The 23,707-nt window shown below is 36.8% G+C and overlaps 1 protein-coding gene across 1 annotated transcript in view; it reads left to right on the plus strand.

Moving 5' to 3' along the window:
- Window positions 1-3,160: 3,160 nt before the first annotated feature.
- Window positions 3,161-23,707, plus strand: part of ZEB1 (zinc finger E-box binding homeobox 1) — a 179,499-nt gene continuing 158,952 nt past the window's right edge. Inside the window, exon 1 of the mRNA XM_054592204.1 lies at window positions 3,161-3,249. Coding sequence (XP_054448179.1) covers window positions 3,192-3,249 — 58 coding nt within the window. The 5' untranslated portion in view covers window positions 3,161-3,191. The remainder of the gene's footprint in view (window positions 3,250-23,707) is intronic.

Consider the following 23,707-nt stretch of genomic DNA (forward strand, 5'->3'; position numbering starts at 1 on the left):
TATATATGAATTTTATATGGAAAGCAAAGAGCAGGTGCAAAGCATTCATGAAAAAATTATATAAAACAACCCAATACTGAAAATATTCTACTCATCTACATTTTCCTGTAAATTTAGAAAAGAATATAGTAATTCATTTTCAGGATACCTCTCCTTCAGTATATCCCAGTGCTCACTAGAAAATGTTAATATTTAACTGACCTTAAAAATAGCATATACTGAATATATATATTGTATGATGGAACTGCAATTATTAAAAACCATCAATACAGAATAAATGTGAAAATCTTATTAGTAGTCCCATCATGTTTGAGTTAAATAAATCTAAATTTTAATAAATTTATTCCTTTTCTAAATTTATCCTAAAGAATTTTTTTCAATTTGTTATATTTAAGAGATGAGAACCATCACATATGTATCAGGTTTAAAGCAACAATTTATTCTGAGATTTACTTTTGTCTGCTTTCTTCTCAGTCTAGTTTTCAATAATTTTGGAAATACACTAAATAAAATATATTAATCAAATATTCAATTTATAACATACATAATTATTACAAGACTTACAAAATTGAAATTTTGTATTAGAAGAGATATCAGTTAATATTTCCTGCGCATATTTTAAAAATATGAGTGAACAGAATTAGTCATTTGGGGAAATGATTGTGGAGAATCTAAAACCAAGAGCAAGTGTCTCAAAATAAATCAGGATATAAATGACAGTAAATAGCTTTTACATCCATGAATTCAACTGCTCCTAAGAACTAATGTGATAAAGGCAAACAATCCTTAAAGACAAGAATCAGAGCTCAACAAAATTTAGTTAAGAAATATTTACTGACTGAGCATCTATTATGTGACTAGGTGATGAGGGTACCTCAATATGAACAAGCAAAAAAAAAAAAAAAAAAAGCTTATCTGTCCACCTGGAATTAAATACATCTAACCCAAGCTAACTAAACCAGTAAGAACTAAAGGAAGCAAATGACTTCTACTTGATTTGTCCCTTCACTTTGTCTCTCATGTCAAGGTGAGGATGAACAATGAAGGAAACTTAGGAAGGAGGAAAGAACAGTCACTTAAGATGAGATCAGACGCATTCAGGGTGGTATGGCCATAGACTAAACAGCCACTTCAGAAAGAGCAAACCAAATGGCATGTGTGATATTTCTGAAGATTAAGTAAAATGTGTGCCAGAGTTAGGAAGTATTTTTTTCCTTGCTGACTGGAAATTAGGGTAAGTATAAAAGAGTTGTCTGTGTTTGGGGTGTGGGGGTGGTGTTAGCAAAGGATAAAGTCTATAATTTGATTCAGATGGCAACTGAAGAACGTTATATGCTCTTGAAAGGGTAGGAAACTTAAGGCTTGAACCAAGCAAAGCATAGGCACGGTTCTGGTTCTGACACACACGTTCAATTAACATGGTGTTGAGGAAAGTGAGAACTGCCTGTACTTAAAATGATCATTAAGAATAATGATTCTAGTTTTGTCATTGAGGGTGAGAGTTGATATATAGATATAATATACAGCAAAGCATATTTATAGTCACACTTCACGCACCAATAAATAATGCATTCACTTCTCAAAATGCCAAAGTAAATGTAGGAGATAAAATTTCCATCTATATTCAGGATTAAACTTTCTAATTTTAAATTACCAGACTTCAGCTGTAAATTTATTTCAGTTGAAAGGTTTGAAGAGATTATTAATGAATCTTCTAAAATTCTGGAGGGTGTTTAAAAGATTATTTTAACATAATAAGGAATCCTGCCATAAGTATAGCAAATTTATTGAGCACCTACTGGGTGACAGCACTGTGTTGGGCAACTAGGTTATTTCTAATAATCTATACAGCATATTTCAGTTTTCTCAATAATTCTTATATGATTAATTATAACTATTTTATTTTAAATACAGTTCAGCTCATTTATTCCATAAAGTTGGTCCCAAAGACACTTCCTCATTGGAAAGGAAGGTGCGGGGAGAGGGAAGCTAAATCCTACTGACAAATATATTTAAGACTCAACTTCCTTGGTATATGTGGTATTATCTATATAATAGTCTTTAAGAAATCCCCCAAACTTATACAGAGACTTGAGATAAAATCAGCAATCTGTCTCAAAGGCCACATTTGTCAGTGGTGCTTCTTGCCTTAAAGTCCTATACAGCAATAACTGCCCATTTAGATGCTAATTCGTGGCCTGTTTACACCTAACTCTGAAGCTTGATACCTATGATCTATTGGGACAAATCTAAGAGGAAAGCCGGCAGGAGCTGGGAAAGCAGGGCGGCGGGACGGGGGTAAGGCCGAGGTGACAGCAGGTGAGCCCGGCGCGGATGAGGAAGTGAGACAGAGACAGTGTGGGTATTACTCATTGCGCTTTACCGCCGAGGTAGCTTGCAAGCGGAACTTCTCGCCTCTCTTTCAGTCCCGCTGAAGTTCTAATTGAAGTCACTTCCCAACCCAGTTTGCTAGGGGGAAAACCGTGCGTCTGTGTAAAGGAAGGGAGTCAGGACGGCGAGGTCAGGTAGCCTCTCTCGTGACGCCGCGTGTCCTCGTCGTCAGAGGCTGAGCTTCTCAAATCAGTCCCTCGCCGTTCCTCAAACCTGCCCTTCCCCAATCCTGGGAACTTCCCGGGGAGCCCCGAGTAGGACCCGCTCCGGAGCCCCAGGGTGCAGGAAGCGGACGAACGCTGCGTGGGAGCGGAGCCCAGCCTTGAGGAAGAGGGAAAATAGGTTGCTCAGGTTACTGTGAGGGCACAGGGTCCCGAGAATTAACCAGACCCATACGTGCCCCAGGGAGCTGCGGCGGGTGTGGCCAGTTCAGACACAGAACGCCGCGGAGCCTCCTGCTTTACCTTTGTCACTCTGACAGCCTGTTGCCCTTCCGACTACATCCCCAGTTTCCTACCGTTCCCCTCCCCATACCAGGACACCTGAGGGAAACTTTTTCCTCGCCCCTCAATTCAAACTCAGCTGTTTCCACGGTTGCCGCAAACCGTCCTCTCCCTAGCAACAAGGTTCCGGCCGTAGAGCGAGCAGCTCTAGGTGTAAGGAAGGTGATGTCGTAAAGTCGCGAGTGTCGTAAACCAGGTGCGGTGGGGAGGGGGGAGGGGTGGAGGCGGAGGGGTGGGGGGGAAGGGGGAGGGAGGGGGAGGAGGTGACTCGAGCATTTAGACTCAAGCGAGAGGATCATGGCGGATGGCCCCAGGTGTAAGCGCAGAAAGCAGGCGAACCCGCGGCGCAATAACGGTGAGTGGCGGAGGGGACCGGGGAGCGGCGGAGTCAGGGGGAGCCGGGCAGCCGGGGCGCCCCGAGGGTGAGGGGGCGAGCCAGGCTGGGGGCGGCCGGGGCAGGGACGGGCAAAGTGGAGTGGGAAAGTAGAAAGTAGTGCTCTCTGCCCCCCTCAGCTGCCGGAGCCGCGCCGCGGCCGCTCGCTCTCCCTGAACCGTTATGTCTCTTACCTGGTCTCTCTCCGCCTAGCGGTTCCTGCCGCCTCTGCCGCCTCCCTGGACCGTTAGCCGCTACCTCCGCATCCCCGGCTCTGGGCGGGCGGGCGGGACGCGGCGTTCACTTTTCTGGTCTCGGGTGGAGCGGCTGTTGCTTCTTTTCGCACTTTTCCCCACTCTTCTGCCCCTCGCGCCTCCCCGCTACCCCTCCTCTTCAGCCGCCCTCGCTATGTTTTCCCTCATCGCCAGGCTCCCCGGAGCTGGGAACTAACTTGTGCCGTTCCTAGCTGTGCAAAGTGGCTTCCTCGCGCGGCGGCCCCGGCCCGCGCTGTCGCGGGGCCCCACGGCTTGGGCCAGGCGGGCGCGCGACGGGCGGCGGTGGGACGCGGCAGCCCGGCTGCGTGTTGTCCGTGCGCGCGTGTGCGCGGGCGCCGGTGGGGCGCGCCGCGGGCGGACCACGGCGCTTGGCCGGCGGCGGTAAAGTTGTGACCAGCCGGCGCGCTCGCGGAGTGGGGATTAGCGGCAGAGGCGCGGGTCCCTAAGCGCCCCTCCTCCCCCGCCCCGCGTCCAGCGCGCCCTGGGCCGCAGAGGCGAGCCCCACGAGTGAGGTCCACGTCCTGTGGGGCGCTGGTGGGGCAGCAGGGGCGACGGGGCAGTAGTGGGCGCCTACTTGCTGCTGGGGGCGGTCTGTGGATGGCGGCGAGCTGGGCAGCGGGTGTGTTTGTAGAGTTGTTACCTGGTTAGAGACAGGGGAAGCACCACAGACAGAGCTCCCTCCCCGGGGAAGACTCCTGCTCCGCGCTGGGATGGGGCTGTGTGCGTACGCCTCTCTTTTTCTCTTTCGGTTTTTGGGGAAGTTGTTACCTGGCCTGGACGCTCGGAGCGCTGAAGCCGGATAATGGAGCTTGGATGGCGCTCACGGTCTCGGGTGGAAGGGGATGGGGGAGGGGGCGGGCGGACTGATGGGCGCGTGGGTCGGCTGCTCTTGCTGCAGCTGCAATGTTTATCGATTTGTGCTGATGTGCGGGGGAATACACACCCCTCGGCCTGCGAGAGAGTTTTAAATAAATATATAAATAAAGAAATAAAGAAATAAGCAAGCAAGCAAGCGACTGAGAGAGCAAGACCCGAACATGTGGTTGTTGCACAGTGGCCTTTTCCAGTTTGGAGAGACGTTGTAAGTTGATTGTATTTCTGCTTATCTCGGGGGCGATTCTGTGCTTTTCTCTCCCTCCTGTTCAGCGGTGAAATGTCTGCTGATTGTTATTGTCTGGACAGTTCCTGTGGTGAGAGGGGCGAGACTTGTCCGCCCGGGGGCGGCGTGAGCGCTTGGAGAGGCCCCCGCCCGCCAGCCGGGTACCTGTTTGTATAATAATGGGCGGCAACGGCTCTGCTGCCGGCTGCGGCCCAGGCTATATAAGGAATTACACGTACATTTCGGACCTAGGGGCTCGTCTGTGTTTCTGCGTTATTTTTAAAATCAGTTTTTAAGAATAGGGAAATAAATGAACCTATATTGGGATCGCTGTATCTTCCAAAAAATTAAGGAAATATGTGTTTAAGTAAAAACTCTCGCGCTCCCCTTGCCCCACCCCCCCACCCCCCGCGCCTGGGCTCCCTTTCTCCCTCCCCTCTCGGATGCGAAACGCGAGGTTTTGTAACCTTTCCTGGCAATTTTAGATTTTGTGTGGGATTTCCTGTCTAGAAGCAGATACGAAGATTTTAAGCTGTTTCAAGACGTTTCCTTCAAATCGTAAACATATTTTTAATATATTTGAGTCGACATTAAAATCACTGTTTTTTTTTAATGCTTTTGGTTATTCAAATAAACATTTTTAAAAGCATCTAATCAGTTACAATTGATAACTAATATTTGGTGTCTTCATTGTGGAGAGATGACTCGTTACAGCAAGGAGCGGAGCATAGGCTATTGCAATTTTAATTTCCTGTTTTAGCGTCAAATAGTGTGTGTTCTATATTGAGCTGTTCCGCTGTTGCTGATGTGGCTTTATGAAAGGTAAGTTGGTTCGGAAAGGGCTGATCGCTTTTTACCTTATGTAAAATGTTCATCGCCATAGAAAGGGGCTTTTCTTGTTGCTGACGACATGTGTGTGACATGTGAGTCTGAACCACCCAGCGTCTGTGCAGCTGCTGTAAACATGTTTACCTGAACAAGAAAGAATGGATTTTTCTCCTAAAGATCCTGTGATATGAATATTACACCCATAAGGCATATCAACAGATGACTTAAGGGGGGAAAATCTATCCTGAAAGGTACTTGAAATCAACAGGAAAAAAGAGATTCTCGGTCGCTGCAGCAAATGGCAACTTGTGCAGGTAGAAAAAAGATGGTGTTTAGTTTTCTCCTGCATGTATGTCAGCCCCCTCCTGTCTGCTGCTTTCATTCTCAGGGGAGGGATTTATTTACCACGTTTGCTGTCAGTGTTTTTCCTTTGTGTTTAATATTAGAAAAACAGATTTGGGGCTGTTTAGCACAAAATGTCTTGTCTGCAGTATGCATTACTCTGGGAAAACAAAAGGTGTTTAAGATAGCACTGTACTACTACAGGTATCTTCCATTTTCATCACTTTTGGCTCTGTCCTTGTATTTCTTTTTGTTCTCAAATACATTTCATTGCTGATGATTACCACCATGCTATTTGAGTATGCCTTAAAATTTGCAAATTAAAAATGAAGTTGTGTGCCATTGTGTGGTGAAACGTCAGGGTAGGTGCTGGTTATTTCTTAGCAACGCAATCGTATTTAAGTTGCAGTTTATTGGAAAGAATTGCTTGGAAAAATGTGGACTCTTAATTCTTTTTGAATGAAGAAGTAAATTCTGTATCCAGTGGCAGGTAGTCATAGAGATACTTTCTGCTGTTTTTTATATATAAATATTTTTTTCATTTTAAAATAAGGTATGCGTATTTAACTGATGAGCCTCCAGTAAAATATTTTAATTTCCTTTCTAGAATATATCTGCAGAGTAGGATATTAACTGGAGAATCAAGTAATGTAACTTGACAGGGGTAAACCAATTAAGCAAGGTGTGGCCAAAGCAACAAATCTTACGTAGTAACTTTATGGTAATGATGTTAGTCATCTATAAAGGAGTGACATTAGAATTGCTTAAATAGATTTTTATCATTTATAATGTAATGCTTTGTTGTATTTTAAAAATTTGCCTTCTCATTTTCTACTTCTGTTCTCTGTGTGGTTTTCTTATGTATATTTATTTTTGGAGAAATGTACTCTAGCTACTAATGACAACATGCTGATTAATTCACTTTAGATGGACTAGGAGGTACATATCTTTCTGTCATTTGCACCAGTTGCTGTCTTTGGAAACCACCAGTAGAGGATGCTAGCAAGAATGATTATTGGTGTAGCAGTACCATAAGTGTGTTTATCTCCTGTTGGTTGGGACTGCTGTGTTGATAGAGACCTTTCTTGTAATTCTCAGTCTTACTGTTATTTTAAACCAGCTGTGGGTAAATTAGGTGCAAGCATTTTTCTAGTCTCCTAAGACGGGGAAGAGGTAGGAATGTTTTAACTTGAACAGTTCTATAAATTTGAGCTTTTTAAATCTTGAAATTGGGATTGCTATCAATTTAGTCTTGCTTCAGATCAGTCATATTACTGGTTTAAAAAAATGCCTATGTAGTTAGGTTTGGAGAAGAACATCTAATGATTGGTCCATATTTATATTTATATCTTTTAACCTTTTTTTTATTCATAGAGCATGAAAAAAGATATCTTTAGACATAAAAGATGTTAATGCTAAAGATAGTAAGAAAATTGCAATTAATTGTTAATACTGAGTAATTATATTTTTGTAACTTAGGTATGCTTAAAGTATGCATGAGTTGACAGACAACTCTAATGAAGGTCTTAATCAAAAGTTACTCATATGTTAGCAATTTTCAGATATCTTTTCCTTCCCCTTTTATTAAGAATCAGGTAGTGTATAAATTTAAATTTACCACCTGTAAATTAAGGAATGTAAGTTTGTTTAGAGGATTTAAATGCAGTAGAAAAGTATTGTTTGTTAATTATTATATGCTAGTATTAAAAGAATTCTTTAAAATAACTAAATTGATATAACTTCTACATATTAATAATTGCAGAAGGCTTAATGAATTTAGTTATGTCTTATTGGTTTGTGTCCTTAAATAATTAAGTTACTATAACTCTAAACTTTTGCAAACCTTTCATTCGTCAAATGTTAGAAGTATTTATTTCCCTAATTATTTTTAAGGGTGTTTTCTATAAATGTTTCAATGCCAGCACCATAATGCAAGAGTAATACTGTTTATATTGAAATAAGTAAAATTACCTGCATTATAAGGTAAGCCTGTATGAATTTCTCATTTTAGTATGTCCAAGAGAGAGAGAAAACCTAGAGCTCAGTAGTGACTAGATATGATTCACTTTTTGTAATGAACTGAGGAACTTTACCACAAAGCCATAACATGCATAATTTTAGCAGGGAACAAAACAAAGTATCTCACTTGTTAAAATGATCCTAACATAAAACATATGAAATATTTGGTTAGTACTTTATTTTCTTTCTCTAATATTCAGTATTTTCTAAATGCGATACCGTTGTTTGCAGTTTGTCACCTTAAAGCATATGGTGAAAAAGTTCTATCAAATTGGGAATATTTTTAAAATGATAGCATAATTATTTTTCATAGTTGGGGTTATTTTTACCCCTTTTTTTGCTTTCCTCTGTGTAAATCATTCTACGCATGTGATTAGAGCCAGATGTAAACACAGATACAATATCATGTGGAATTATATTGTTAGCTACTCTTAACTACCTGTATTGAATTGCAGTAGAGAAGAATCATGCAGATGTGGGAAGATGATATGCATTATTGTGCAGTAGTGCAATGAAAGGTTAGCGGTCTTAATGAAATTGTAGAAATAACATTTACAATTTAAAAACATTGTTTAAAATTTTTTTAATTTATTTTTTCAAATACATTTGTCTCTGCCTACCCCCCACCACTTTCCCTTGCCCCCTCCCTCCTTCCCTCCCTCAGCTCTTCCCCCTTGGTTTTGTCCATGAGGCCTTGCTATATGTTCCTTGACTTTCCCCTTCCCTTCCTTTTCCCCGCTCCCCCCTTCCCTCTTGTCTCTGTTGCTTTCAGTGTTGCTGGTCTTATTTTCCTTGCATCTTTGTATTGTTGGTTAGGTTCCACTTAATCTATGTGGCTTGATCACTAATTTATGGAGAGATGCATGTTCATTTCTAATAGAGATTTGAGCTGGAATAAAAGTTCATTGTTGAAAAAAAATTATTAAATTTTAAATTAGAAAAGTGCCTTGATGAGGAAATATAATGAAATTACGTTAAAAAATATTTTTAAAAGGCTACATGTTATACATATTGGCTGCTAAATAGTCATTGAACTGCTAAAAATAGAAAATAAATGGATATACCTATAGCAGAAAAAGTTTTGCAGCAACCCAAGTTAAAAGTAAACATAATCTATTATACAGGCATTGCCATAGGAAATTACCTTTCCTTTGGATGGGAAAGTGTTTTGAGAATTGAATTCCCAAAGGGAGCATTCTTAGAACATGAATGTCCTAAAATTCTTCAGTATGGTGTGAGCAAGTCTGCATTTTAATCTTGATGGAAGTGGGTTATGCTGCTTATTAGCTTAAAAAACTGAGTTGCTTGAAAATATGGTACTATACAATACTACCTAAATAGCAAAAGTAATATTTGCTTTAAGATTGTTTGCAGAGAAAAAATTAATATTTTGGAGTGTATCATTTAGGTGTAGATAAATTTTAAGATTCCAAAAAGGTAGAGCAAAAAAAGACAAGTTCAGGTCTATACTTACGCTGTAAAGTGGTATTAGAGTCTTGATTTTTCATCCTCTGAGAAGTTATTTTTCTCTCACTTATTGCTTCAGTCATCTTCCTGTTATTTAATACATGTCCACTATATTTATAGGGATGATATTTATCCATGTACATATTTCTCCTCATAATCAACTTTATATATTTACTGAAACTTGATATGTGTAGTTTTAGGCATAAACTAGGCATAGGGCTTTTGGTAGAAGACCTTATAGTATGGCAACCTGGGAAAACCTTCATCATCTCTTTTGCTGTAACAACTACATCTGTGCTAGAATTATTAGTAACAGATGTTTAGTGACCTCTTAATTCCCACTCCCCTCCCCCTACAACTTCCCCCAGCCGTGTTTAAAATTAAATGTGAGTGGAAGATAAATATGAGAATGATGTCCATTTCTTATGTTTATTGTTGTAGTCTAAGAATATTGAAAGTCCTGTATTTTTTTTTAAGATATTCTAATTTTAAATTTTTAAGTATTTTAAATATTCTAATTTCAGGGTTTTTTAGGCACTTTAAGTACTCTGATTTGAATTTCCTTTTTATAAATTTTGACACCACTATTCTTAGATATCTCATTACCATTCGTGTTACCAACCTACAATATATTATAATTTCCCTTATTCTTAAGGTCTTTATATTCGTTCAATCCATAGTTCTAACTGAATGCTTGGTTTTTAATTAAATTCTGAATGTGACTAGTTTGTCGATTTTTAAAAATCATTATTCTCTTGGAATACTACATTTTTTAATATGGAAGGGACCTTTAGAAATCAATTTTTTTTGAAAACTGATAGAGATAAGCTGAAATTTACAGTCTTTCAGTGGGAACTAGTTAAGACACTTTAACGTGTGTTTCGAGAAGGAATAATAGTGACATGTAAAATCTTTTAAGGAGCAGATTGTCTGAATCTGGGCTCAAGCTGACCACCTGACTTTGCCTTAGATACTTGAAAAAGTTGTGAAAATCCCTTATCTCTTTAATACTTTCTCCTTTCTACCCTAAAAACTAAGTTGCTATTTACTCCTATTGCTGCATAACTTTTATTAAAACTCTTTATATTCTTGTTTTTTACTTCTGGAAGTGGGGGCTGGAAGGGTATAGTTGGAGGACAGAGAATATAATTTCATATGAATGAATATTAACTGAGAGAATAAAATAATTTTGGAGGTGGAAAGATTTGGGAGAATCACCCAGATTCAATTTTGCAGGTAAGCAAATAGATTCAGAGTTAAAAGGACTTTGCCCAGTTCCTTTTACTAGTTAGTTTGGACTAGGTTACAGCTTTTTAGATTCGTAGCTCGGTATCCTTTTATTAGACCGTTTGGGGCATATTTATCTATTATAGTGACAACCAAGAACTAGATATCATGAATTTTCAAATTTATCATAGCCCTGACTGGTGAGACTCAGTGGATTGGGTATTGTCCTGCAAACCAGAAGGTCATAGGTTCAGTTCCCAGTCAGGGCACATGCCTGGGTTGTGGACCAGGTCCCTGGTTAGGGGTCTGTGAGAGAGCAGAGGAGTGTTTCTTTCCCTCTATTCATCCCTGCCTTCCTCTTTCTCTAAAAATAAAAAATGTATTTTGTAGAATGCTTAATCATCTCAGAAAAGGGGATTTCTAATCTATTTGCGTAAATCTATAAATGTAATAGTTGACATGATTAGAGCACTTAAAACATTTCAGGTGAGGAGAATTAGTTTAATATTTCTTATGGATATACTCTCATAATTTAGATTATATTTTTTCCTCTTCATTCTCAACCTCAACTTCCATTCACACTATCTTTCCTAACAGTCACTTGCACCATTTTATAGGTAGGTAGGAAGGTAGGTAGGTAGGTAGGTAGGTAGTCTCTATTCTTGTAAAATTGTGTAATTATTTGTGTTTTGCATCTACATAACTGCTGATTTTGTCTGTTTTTTACTTTCTTCACTCAGCATGTTTGAGATCTGTTCATGTTGCTGTATGTACATGTAGTTCATGGCTTCTAACTCTACAGTATTCATGTTTTGCATCTAGCACAAAGTACTTATCAGTCCCTGTAATGATGGATGCTCAGGTTGACTCAAACTCTTGAGTACAAATAATTCTGTGATAAACATCTTCCTACATGTTGCTAATGACTGTGGAAGAATTCATCTGGAGACATATATCCAGCCATGATATTGCTGTGTTATAGGTTAATTTCATATTTAATATCACTAAGTTTTGCCAGATTATTTCTAAAAATGGCTGCACCAACTTTGACCGTAACCAACAATGTATAAAAATCTCTATTTTCTCACAGTTTTTCTAGTTTTTGGTATTATACAACATCCTACATTTTGCTAATTTTACAGTTATTAAGTAGAATCTCATGGTTACTTTCATGTAAGTTTCTCTGTTTAACATGGAGATCGATCATTTCTTCATATCTTTGCTAGCCTTTTGGGTTTCCCTTTCCATGCTTGGTTTATTCATGTCCTTTGCCCTTTTTTTCAGTTGAGTTTCCACTTCTTGTTGATTTTTCAGAGTTCCTTGTGAATTTGAGAGAATAACCCCTTGGTGGTTTTAGACATGGCAAATATTTTCCCAATGTGTCATTCATCTGTTGACTCAATTGTAGTGTATTTAAAGCTATCAATTTTTTGACTTTTCGGTAGCAAGAACACCTTCCTAATCCATAAACTGCAAAGATAGTCTTATAATAGTTTTGTAGTTTTACCTTTTATATTTAGGTCTTCAATACATGTTGAGTTGACCTTTTGAATATAGCATTTCTTTCTTAGGAGGAGCAAAGATGGTGGTTGAGAGATTGGGATGGTGCTGTAGTTCACTAGCTGAGTCATCTTGGCTGTTTCTTAGTCTCCTCAATGCTTGGATTTCCCCACATGTGAAATAGAGATGGTAATCTCAGAATTGGGAAGTTTAAATGAGACATAAGAAATGCTGTGTCTAGTACTTATTTGAAGCATTCAAATGTGTGTTTAAAATTTTACTTATATTAAGGTTTGTTTTAAATACATTTTACATCAACTGATACTTAATTTCTTATACTCTTGCTTAATACTAAACTGCCATTTACAAGGATATTATATATTTTTGTAAAATTTGTCATTGTTTCTGTAGTTTTGACCTTAACTGCTTAGTTGTTCAAGGGCAAGGCTGTTTGTTAAATGAGTGGATAGGATAGTAATATACACGGATGCTTCACGCTAATGCTGTTTGTTATGTGTCTTTTTTAGCTTGAGGAAGGTTGCCTTGGATTTTTTTAAGGGGCATTATATTGAGAGGCCTCACCATATTACTTTTATGTGTAATATTGACAAGGACTTCAAGGATAATGTCCTAATGTTATTCTGTTGCATAAAACAAAGAACTCCAGCCCAAGGAAGCTTAACTTTATATTCTATATTTGAATATCCTAAGGAGTGTGGAGTCCATGGCTTCTCATATTCTCATTTGGTTTGGAATATATTTAAGGTGATGGTTATCTTATTATATTATTGTGGTATAGAGCAGAGCAATCATAAGACAACAGTTAAAGCTCTACCTTGTTTGGGGTGTGTGTGTTTTAATCAACTTCATTGAGGGAAAATTTACATACACCATTATGCATGTACATTTTTAAAAGTTTTGACATACGCCTGTGAAATCACCATCACAATCAATTTATAGAACATTTCCATCATCCCCTCAAATTTCTTTGTACCTCATTTCAGCCAGTCCTTTCCACCTCTGGCCCAGGCAATCACTGGTCTGTTTTTCACTACTAGGGACTGGATTTACTATTTCTAGGGTTTTATATAAACAGAATCATAAACAGAATCATTTTGTATGCTTTCTTTTATACAGCATAAGGTTTTTGAGATTCATCCATGTTATCACATGTATTAGTACAATAGTACATTCTTTTTGTATTGCTGATTAGTATTCCATTGCATGAATATATCACAGTTTGTTTATCCATTCACCTACAGTGGACTTATTATTTGGGTTTCTGGTTCTCTGCTATAGAATAAAGCTTTTCTGAACATTCATATGCAAATTTTTGTATTGATATGTGCTTACACTTCTTTTGGATAAAAATACCCAGGAGTAGAACTATTGGGTCAAAATCACTGTAGGCTTAATTGTGTAAGAAACTGCTAAACTGATTTCTAAGTGCTTATAACATTTCCTATTTCTACCAACAATGTATGAAAGTTCTAGTTGCTTTAATCCTTGCAAATATTTGTCCATATTTTTAATTTTAGCTATTCTAGGAGGTGTGTACTTGTATATATTTGGCTTTAATTTAGACTTTATTGATTCTAATGATATTTTAAATATCTTTTGATGTACTTATAGGTCATTTGTATATTTTGTAAAATGTCTGTTGCAGTCATGTGTCCATTTTTAATTGGGTTGCTTGACTTTTTATTATTGAATTATAATTCTCTATTCTGGATCCAAATTCTCTTTGGATATAAGTATTTAAAATATTTTCTCCCTTTCTCTGGTTCATCTTCTGATTTTCTTAATGGGACTTCAAGTGCAAAAGTTGTTAATTTTCATGAAGTTGAACTTACAATTTTATTCTTTTAGGCTTCATGATTTTGGTATGCCAAGAAATCTTTGTCCACTCCAAGAGGATGTGTATCTTTTTTTTTTTTTTGAGATGTATAGTGTAATGTTTAGGTCTGTGGTCCATTTTTGGTAAATTTTTATCTACACCCTGTTTTTATCTTCAGCTATAGCCTGCCATAGGTGGGCTTGAGGATTTCGCAAGAGACAAAAACTTGTTCTTATTCATCAAAATTCAGTAGGAGCATTTCTATTTGAGTTTAAAATATTTTTCAGGATCCAACTACAAACCACAGCTCAAGACTGAACAGGAACACAAATTTTACTTGGTGGCTTTATACATTTTTTAAACTGAGAGCAGTTGCATTGTTCTTAGTCAGTGTTTTCAAAATTTTTCATGTCCTTGACACATTTTTAATTCATTGAGACTATCTTACTCACTCAGGTATGCCAGTAGGTGGTAGTAGTTGTAGTAATAGCATGACACATATAGCACCTACTACACGTCTATTACTTACTGTATGCCAGGTACTGCTCTAAGTGTTTTAACACTTATTAACTCATTTAACTCTCAAAATAATCCTATTATATTTTAAGGCCCTTTGTACATATGAGGAAACAGGCAAAGAGAGATTAAGTAATATACAAGAGGTTACACAGCTAAAAAGCAGTAGAACAGGGATTTGGATCCCTCTAGTCTGGCTTTATAGTCTGTGCTCTTAGTCTCTGCCCTTTATTGCTTCTCAGTGCCCCTGGCACATTGTAGGCATTCAATGATTGTTGAATGAATGATTAAAAAAATATTTCTGCCCTGACTTCCGGTCAGGATGAAGGCATAAGTAAACATGCTTCACCTCCTCCCGCAACTGCAGGAAGAACTAGACCTCAAAACAGATAACACCCAGAACCATCAGAAAATTGAGGTGTATGGACAACCAAGGATTTAAAGAAGCCACATTCATCCAGATGGGTAGGAAGGGTGAAGATGCAGAGATGGGCGGAGAGGTGTGGAGACATGGTGTGGCATGGAGAGGCAGCAACAGCTCAAGGGGTGATCCCACATTAACTGTGTGGTGGATAAAAATTGAAAGGATAATTTGGGAGCCAGCGATCCCAGCCTCAGGCCAGGCTGTACAGCCCAGAGTTCCAGTGCCAGGAAGATAAATTCCCATAACTTCTGGTTATAAAAACCAGTGGGGGTTGAAGCGGTGGGAGAAACTGCCCAATTTTCAGGAAAACATATGCATTCCCACCCTCTCTGGGATTCAACAGCAGGGCAACAGCTGGAAGGGTGCCTGTCCTACAGGGAAAGTGCCAGACAAATCTCTAGAAGCCAGGCAGTGGCATTGTCCCTTCTCCTAGCCCTCCCCCTACACAGGCCCACGAAGTGGTGAAGTGGGTTGCCCCACCCTGGTGATTATTTAAAGCTCCACTCCACACAATTTACAGGTGCCTTTTCTACAACAGGCCACGCTACTGAGACTGGGAGTCAAAGCAGCTTTACCTAATACACAGAAAAAAACTCAAGGAGGCTGCCAAATTGAGGAGACAAAGAAATATGGCCCAAATTAAAAAACAGAACAAAACCCCAGAAAAAGAACTAAACGAAATGGAGGTAACCAATCTATCAGATGCAGAGTTTAAAACATTGGTGATAAGGATGCTCAAAGAACTCATTGAGTATGGCAACAATATAAAAAAGACCTAGCAAGAAATGAAAGTTACAATAAGTGAAATAATGAAAAATCTACAGGGAACCAACAGTGGAGGAGATGAAACTGGGATTGAAATCAACAACTTGGAATGTAAGGAAGAAATAAGCATTTAATCAGAACAGCAAGAAGAAAAACAATTTAAAAAAAACCAAGGATAGTTTAAGGTGCCTCTGGGACATCTCTAAATGGACCAAGACCAGAATTATAGGGATGCCAGAAGGAGAAGAGGAAGAGCAAGAATAGAAAACTTATTTGAAAAAAATAGTGGAAGAAAACTTCCCTCATTTGGTGAAGGAAATAAGCACGCAAGTTCAGGAAGCGCATGGAGTTCCAAACAAGTTGAATCCAAAGAAGATCTCACCAAGACACATCATAATTAAAGTGATAAAGGTTAAAGATAAAGAGAGAATCTTAAAAGCGGCAAGAGAAAAGCAGAGAGTTGCCTACAAAAGGTTCGCATAAGACTGTCAGTTGATTTCTCAAAAGAAACTTTGCAGGCAAGGAGGGACTGGCAAGAAGTATTCAAACTGATGAAAAGCAAGGACCTGCAACCTAGATTACTCTATCCAGCAAAGCTATCATTTAGAATGGAAGGGCGGATAAAGTGCTTCCCAGACAAGGTAAAGCCAAAGGAGTTCATCATCACCAAGCCATTATTACATGAAATGTTAAAGGGACTTTCTAAGAAAAAGATCAAAACTATGAACATTAAAAGGGCAACAAATTCACAACTATCAGCAGCTGAATCTAAGAAAACTAAACAAACAACTAGAACAGGAATAGAATCATAGATATGGAGATCATTTGGAGAATTATCAGCTGGAAGGCAGAGAATGGGGGGAGAGGTACAGGGATTAAGAAGCATAATTAGTAGGTATAAAATAGATAGAGGGATGTTAAGAACAGTATAGGAAATGGAGGAGCCAAATATATGCATGATCCATGGACATGAACTAAAAGGGGGATTGATGGAGAGAAAGGGGGTACTGGGTGGGGGGGGCAAAAGGGGAAAATTAAGACAACTGTAATAGCATAATCAATAAAATATATTTTAAAAAAATTTACTGCCTGGCTTTCCTCTGTCCCAAAGGTAACTTGAAAGACTTACTAAGATGTAGTAATACTTAGGCTTTGTTTTCACATATTGGATGAATATTAAAAAGCATATACATTTCAGTTGGTTATATATTATTTTTATTTGTAAATTGAGGCTTTCTTCAGTTCATTCTTAGGTGGATGGTTTTTAATTTACATTAAAATATTATTTTTCTTTAACTCTTTTCCCATAAAAGGTAACTTGTTCACCAAATAAAGCTACTCCTACCTTGGCATTAGTTATTCTCCCAGTTACTTTGGCATAATACTTGATCTTGTTGATAATTTGGCTATATATTTTACTCCTCACTTTGTTATGATCAGAAAAAAATGTTTTGTTACTTTGAGGTTGATTACAAATATATTTATTTGCTTATATTTGTCTTTTGTATTCCCTAAATATCTAGATCTACATCTAGATTTAGATCTGTATCTATCACTGGACTCCCATGCAGTTCTTATTTATAAGATAGTTCTTTTTCTGTCTGTCTTTTTTATTTATGTTTATCTCCTTTTCCCATTCCTTGAAAATCCATGATAACTACCTATGTCTTATTTTTGTTTTTAAAGATCTCACTTTTTTATACTTAATTTAGCTCTGTGTCTGGCTTGAACACTCTAGGTATTAATTCATAATTCCTTTTGGTCTGGTATCATTAGGTACATTTATACAAAGAACATTGAACTCAGAGATAGAAGTCTTAGATTCTAATATTAAATCTACCATTAATTGGCCTATGAAATTGGGAAAATAATTGAATTTATTTGTACCTATTCTTGTTCATCTTTAGAATGAACATGATGGATTACTGTGTGAGCTAGGCAATGAGATTCTGAAGACGAAAGATAAAGTGTCTTTCCCTAGAGAGCTTACAGTGTAGCAGAAAAGAAAAATACAAAAACAAACTTTCAGAATATAATTTGGTAACTGATATAACCTTCTATCCCACATATATAGAGGGGATGGACAAATCTTAAAGGATGTTTCTGGCTTATCTTGGTAAAGTGTGGAAAATAACTCTCCAGAGGACTAGTATATGGAAAAGCATCTCACACACACGCGCGCGCGCACACACACACACACACACACACACACACACACACACACAAAACACACGAGGACGTTCATTGGGTTGAACTCTGTAAGGGTGAGTGGAGGAATGGCTAGAGATGAGGCAGAAGAATTAGATAGGAAGGAAACAAAAAGTGCTTTATATTGTCATGATTGAATTTTATCTTGAAAGTAGTGGGGAAATGACAAAGGGCTTAGAGCAGGGAGTGACATGATTATATTAACTCTTCATTTTATGTTCTTTTTAAATGTTAAATGATTAAAAATTAAAGAATATATGTGCTTGCTCTACTAAACGTGGGAAAAGCTATAAAAGTAAAAGCTGATTTGTCTTATTTTTCTGAATTTTTTGCTTACATATCCTATAATGTTAATAGATTCACATAGTATTTGCTCTAAAATGGTACTACCACCACCATCAATATTACCACTATCACTTCTACCATCATAATCAATATCAATGTGAAAGTCTTACTATACTATACTTACTTACTTTACTGTAGAAAGAGTGGCCTGGTTAGCATTGGTTGCTGAAATCTATGCGCCAAGTTGTCTCTGCACTCCTAAGCTCTGAACTCCTGTGAGGAATTGTGTGTTTTTATTTCTTCTTTTCAAATCAATAAATCACAACCCATACAAAAGTGCTGACTTAATAGTTCTAAAGAGGAAGGTTGTTTTACTGCCATTAATTATGGTTCTTCAGAATTGTAAAATCCTCTGTATTTAGTATTACTAAGTAATTTTCTAGATTATTTCTGGAACTTATTGATGGTTCTGTGTAAAGCTCTGTTATATGTATTTTGATATCAATTTTTTACTACTATAGATATTACGTAAAACACATTTAGATGACCCTTGCAATTCTTTTGGATGGAATGATTTGGTACTTGCTTGTCTATAAGTGAGGCTAATGAATTAACTAGCTATTTTATTGTCTACATTGAAATAACTGAGCATCTGCAAAACGTGCAGATTATTAATCAAGAAAACTTTACTTACCTGTATGTTTCTCATTCAAAATAGCTGTAGATCTAGTCTATGTTTTTCTTATTGAGTTAAAAAATTCAGGCTTTTTTAGGTAGTTATATGCTTCAAGATAGATCAAAACCAGTGCCTTTTAAAAGGTTTCATGGTCACACTAACTCCTGTCTTGTTTGTGTTCATCTGAGTTGTGCAGAGGCGGGAGATTTGGTTGAGTCAGCAGTCAGGCACAATAGTGGTCACACTTCCACATTATGTTCTTTGAGTTTCTGATCACCATAGTTGGACAGATAAGGTAAGTGGTTGCAGAAGATCTGAGATGTAAGAAGGATAAAGAGCATAGGAAATGTTAAGTGTGGGTAGATACAAACACTGAATAAAACTTGGGAAGAGGGTAAAATTATTGATTAGCTATAGATTTTGTGAAGTTATGTATTTATGTAATAATTTAAAAATAAGGAATAAAGATCTAGAGATTGTGTATCTTTTAGACTAATAGGGAAATAGAATGAAAAATAATCTTAAAAAAAAGAGAACAAAGAAGAAAAACAGAAAAGAGAAGATAAGTAAATATCACAGAAAAAGATAGTAATAAATGCAACTATATTAGTAATTACAGTGCACATAAATTGACAAAGTGCTCTACTGAACAGAAACCGGTTGTCAGATTGGATAAAAAACAAAATCTAGTTATATTCTCTATATAAGGAACATAACATTTAAAAGAGATACAGAACATTTGAATATAAAAGGTATAAAAAAGATATGTCTGATAATACTTACTAAAGAAAGGTTGTGTTGTGTGGCTATATTATATTAAGTTAACTGTGTGGGAAAAATACTATCCTAGATAGTGAGGGTCACTAAATAATAATGAAAGGATAAAAGTGTGATAAGTTTATATTGATATGTATCTGATAACGAAAACTTATGCAGTAAACTCTCAGATATCTCATGTAGCAATATTTTTGTTGATATATCCCCTAGGGTAAGGGAAACAAAGGAAAAAATAAACAAATAGGACTATGTCAAATTAAACATTTTCTGCACAGGTAAAGAAACCACCAGGAAGATGAAAAGGGAATCCACTGTATGGGACAACATTTTTGCCAGAGATACATCTGATTAAGGGGTTAGTCTCCAAAAGATGCAAAGACCTAATACAGTTCAGCACCATGAAGACAAATGATCCAATTAAAAAATGGGCAAAGGACCTGAATAGACACTTTTCCAAAGAGGATATACAGATGGCCAGTAGACACATGAAAAAATGTTCAACATCACTAATCATCAGAGACACTGAAGTTAAAACCACAATGAAATATCACCTCACACTTGTAAGATTGGCTACCATCAGTAAGTCAACAAACAGCAAGTGTTCGCAAGGATATGGTGAAAAGGGAACCCTAGTGCACTATTGGTGGGAATGCAGACTGGTGCAGTCAAACTGTGGGAAACATTATGAAGTATCCTCAAAAAGTTAAAAATGTAACTGCCTTTTGACCCTGTGAGTCCACTTTTGGGGATAGATCCTAAGAATCCTGAAACACGAATACAAAAATATATGCACCCCTATGTTCATAACAGTGTTACTTAAAATAGCCAAGATCTGGAAACAGCTTAAATGCCCATCAGTAGATGAGTGGATAAAAAAGCTGTGCATTACATTTACACAATGGAATACCAGTCAGCAGTGAAAAGGAAGGAACTCTTACTGCAACAGCATGGATTGATCTAGTGAATATCATGCTGAGTGAAATAAGCCAGTCAGCATAAGACAAATACTGTATGATCTCATTTCTATGTGTAATATAATGAACAAAATAAACTAACAAAATAGAAACAGAAGCACAGATACATGGAACAGATTGACAGTTGTTGGAAAAGGGTGCGGGGCGCAGACTGAGTGAAAGTGAAGGGCTTAGCCAAAGAACTTATATGCATGACCCAAGGTCACAGACAATGAAATGGGGATTGCCTGAGGAAGGGGGATGTGGGGGTGCTGGGAGTATGTGGGCAAAGTGAGAAAAAGTGAGGACAATAACATAAACAATAAAACATAATTAAAATTGATAATATATTTTCAAAATATATTAAGCAAAAAATAGGACCACAGAAGAAATAAGCAAATCTATCAGCATTGTAAGTTATGTAAAATAATCTCTCTTAATAAATGCTAGAATAAGCAGAGAAAAATCAAGAAAAATATAAAATTTTAACAATGGCGTTTACAAGCTTGCTGTAATGGACATTTATGGATCACTGCATCTCAGAATTCTTTTTAAAAATTAAAAATAAAAATGATAATGTTCTGGTCAAAATATAGATGGTTTTAACAAATTTCAGTGGATTGGCATCATACTGCATTTTCTGTTTACAATGCCATTAACTATGTAAGGAACAGCTTATTTCTTTGTTTGTAAATTAAGGCATTATTTACAAATAACTCATGAGTCAAAAAACCTGTAAGGTATTAGAAAATACTTATAATTTAACAATAATAAAATACTGTGTATCAGATCTTGTGTGATACAATTTAAATGATACTTTATGGAAATTTATAAACTTTAATCCTTACATTATAGGAATAAATGCTGGAAAAAACTGCATTCTTAAAATTAGAAAAATAAAAGAATACTTCCCAATTAAATTTAAAAGGAAATAAATATAAATTAATGAAATAGAAAACAAAAGTGAAACAGAGAGGAAACAGTGCAGCTGGAAATAGATTATATGAAAAGACTAACAAAATTGAAAACTGGCAAGATTAATCAAGGGAAAGAGGCCACAAAGCACTGTCTGGAATGAAAAAGGGGATGTTACTATATATGTTTCAAGAATGATCATCTTTATGTTAATATAATCCAAGGCTTAGGTCAAATGGACAATTTAGAAAAATACAGTGCACATTGGCTCAGGAAGGAATAGAAAATTATATTGTCTTAAAATATAAAGGAAAAATATTCCTACGAAGAAAAATACGAGCTCCACACAGGATACTAGCAAGTTCTACGAAAATCCAAAAAATAATAGCAAGATCCTCATTAAGGAAACTTCATCTATAATGGCACTGGGGACAGGATGGCTCTTTCAGTAATTAGGGTAGTTGGTTAATTAAATGGAAAAAAAATAAGTTGGACCACTACCTCATATTATTTGGAGAAATCCTGTCTATATAAGGTAAAAGTATAGTAAGGTAAAACTACAACACTTCTTAAAGGTAATAGAGTAGAACATTTTCATGACTTTGAATACATATAAATGCATAAAACATAGAACAGATATTGGTAAATATGACCACATCAAAATTAATAATTTCTTTTCACCAACAGATACCATAGAGTGGAGATTTGTATTCAGTACATGTAAAGTTCTACCACCCAGTAAAATAAAGACAACTTAATAGAAAACTGGGCAAAGGACTTGAATATGCACTTGGTAGAAGAATTAAGTCATTTGACCAATAAGCATAATACAAGATATTCAGCCCCATTATAATCAGGGAAATGGATATTAAAACCCAATAAGAAGGCATTTCATGCCTCGTAGATTCTCAGAAATTAAAACCCCAAAATGGTGTTACTATTCATGTGAATATGGAAGTACTGGAACACTTAGGAAATGGTGATAATGTTAATTGGTATATCCACTAGGAAAAAAATGACATTATTAAGTAAAGTTGAAGATGCACATACACTATGGTCTATTGTAGTATCTACATTCCTAAGTATGTCTTAAACCTTTGTACAGAGATACCAGGTGATGCATGTAGTTATTCATACAGCACTGTTCATAATAACAAAACATTCAAATACTCTTAGCAGCAGTAGAATGAATACTGGTATACTCATATAGTAGAATGCTATACAATACTAAAAATGAGTGAAGTACAGCTATGCTCAAAAATTTGAATTATCCCAAGAATATAATGTTGGAACAAAACAAACCATAGAAGAATATATAGCATAGTTCCAGTTATATAAAGTTGAAGCACATGCAACATGAAGTAATATATTGCTTAAAGATAAAAATATCCTACAATTATAAAAGGAATAATAAATATAAAATATAGGGATGAGTGAATGGCATGACAAACTGATGTTCCCAATGAGAGGGACACAGAGTAAAAGGTAACTCTATACTTACTGTTTAGGTATACATATACTGTTAAGGTATACATATACCTTAAACTTACAGAATTATTAATATTGATATTGTTTAATAGGAAATCATAATTTCTATTCATGGGTGTGAGGTACTCCGAGATGTATTCATTTGTTTCTAGAGGTACTGACAATTTTAATTTTAACATTTTCCTAAGTATTAAGTTAACGTGATTTTCGCCCTTCATAAATTTTTCATTTATTGACAATGTTGTAAGAAGTTTAAGAAAGGCATTGCTTTACCTTATATTTTCCTAACTTAAAACATATATAATGTCTTTTTTACAATTGCATTTGTGGATATAATATTTTGTTTCAGAATATTACCATTTTGTTTTTTTAATCAAATGCTTAATAGTGTTTATATGCCAGGCACTGAGTACTTTAAAAATATTAAACTCATTTAATCTCAGTTAAAACCCTATGAGGAAGATATTGTTATTATTTTATAAGGAAGGAAACTGGGGCAGAGAGGTTGTTGCCTAAGATCAACTAGAAGGTGGAGGCTGTATTCAAACCTAGGTAGGCAGCCTGGTTCCACACCATGCAGTTAACCACAAAACTGTAAAAGACCATATGAAGTAGATCTCTAAGGGGAATATGCCATCTTTTCAGTATTTTTTTAATAGATGGGGTACTGATTTTTGAAGGTTGCAGGCATATAGTTAGATTATGATGAAATGATTATATAATTCCCTTTAAGAATCATAAAAATAATATTGGTAAATGATGTACTTATAAACATTGCTTAAATTTACTCTTAAATGAAATTTGTTTCTATACATTCATGAAATGAGAAAAATAGGTAA

The sequence above is a fragment of the Pteronotus mesoamericanus genome, unplaced genomic scaffold (assembly GCF_021234165.1).
Source record: "Pteronotus mesoamericanus isolate MK-2021 breed Mesoamerican mustached bat unplaced genomic scaffold, CSHL_Meso_final contig_130, whole genome shotgun sequence".
Classification (NCBI taxonomy): Eukaryota; Metazoa; Chordata; class Mammalia; order Chiroptera; family Mormoopidae; genus Pteronotus; species Pteronotus mesoamericanus.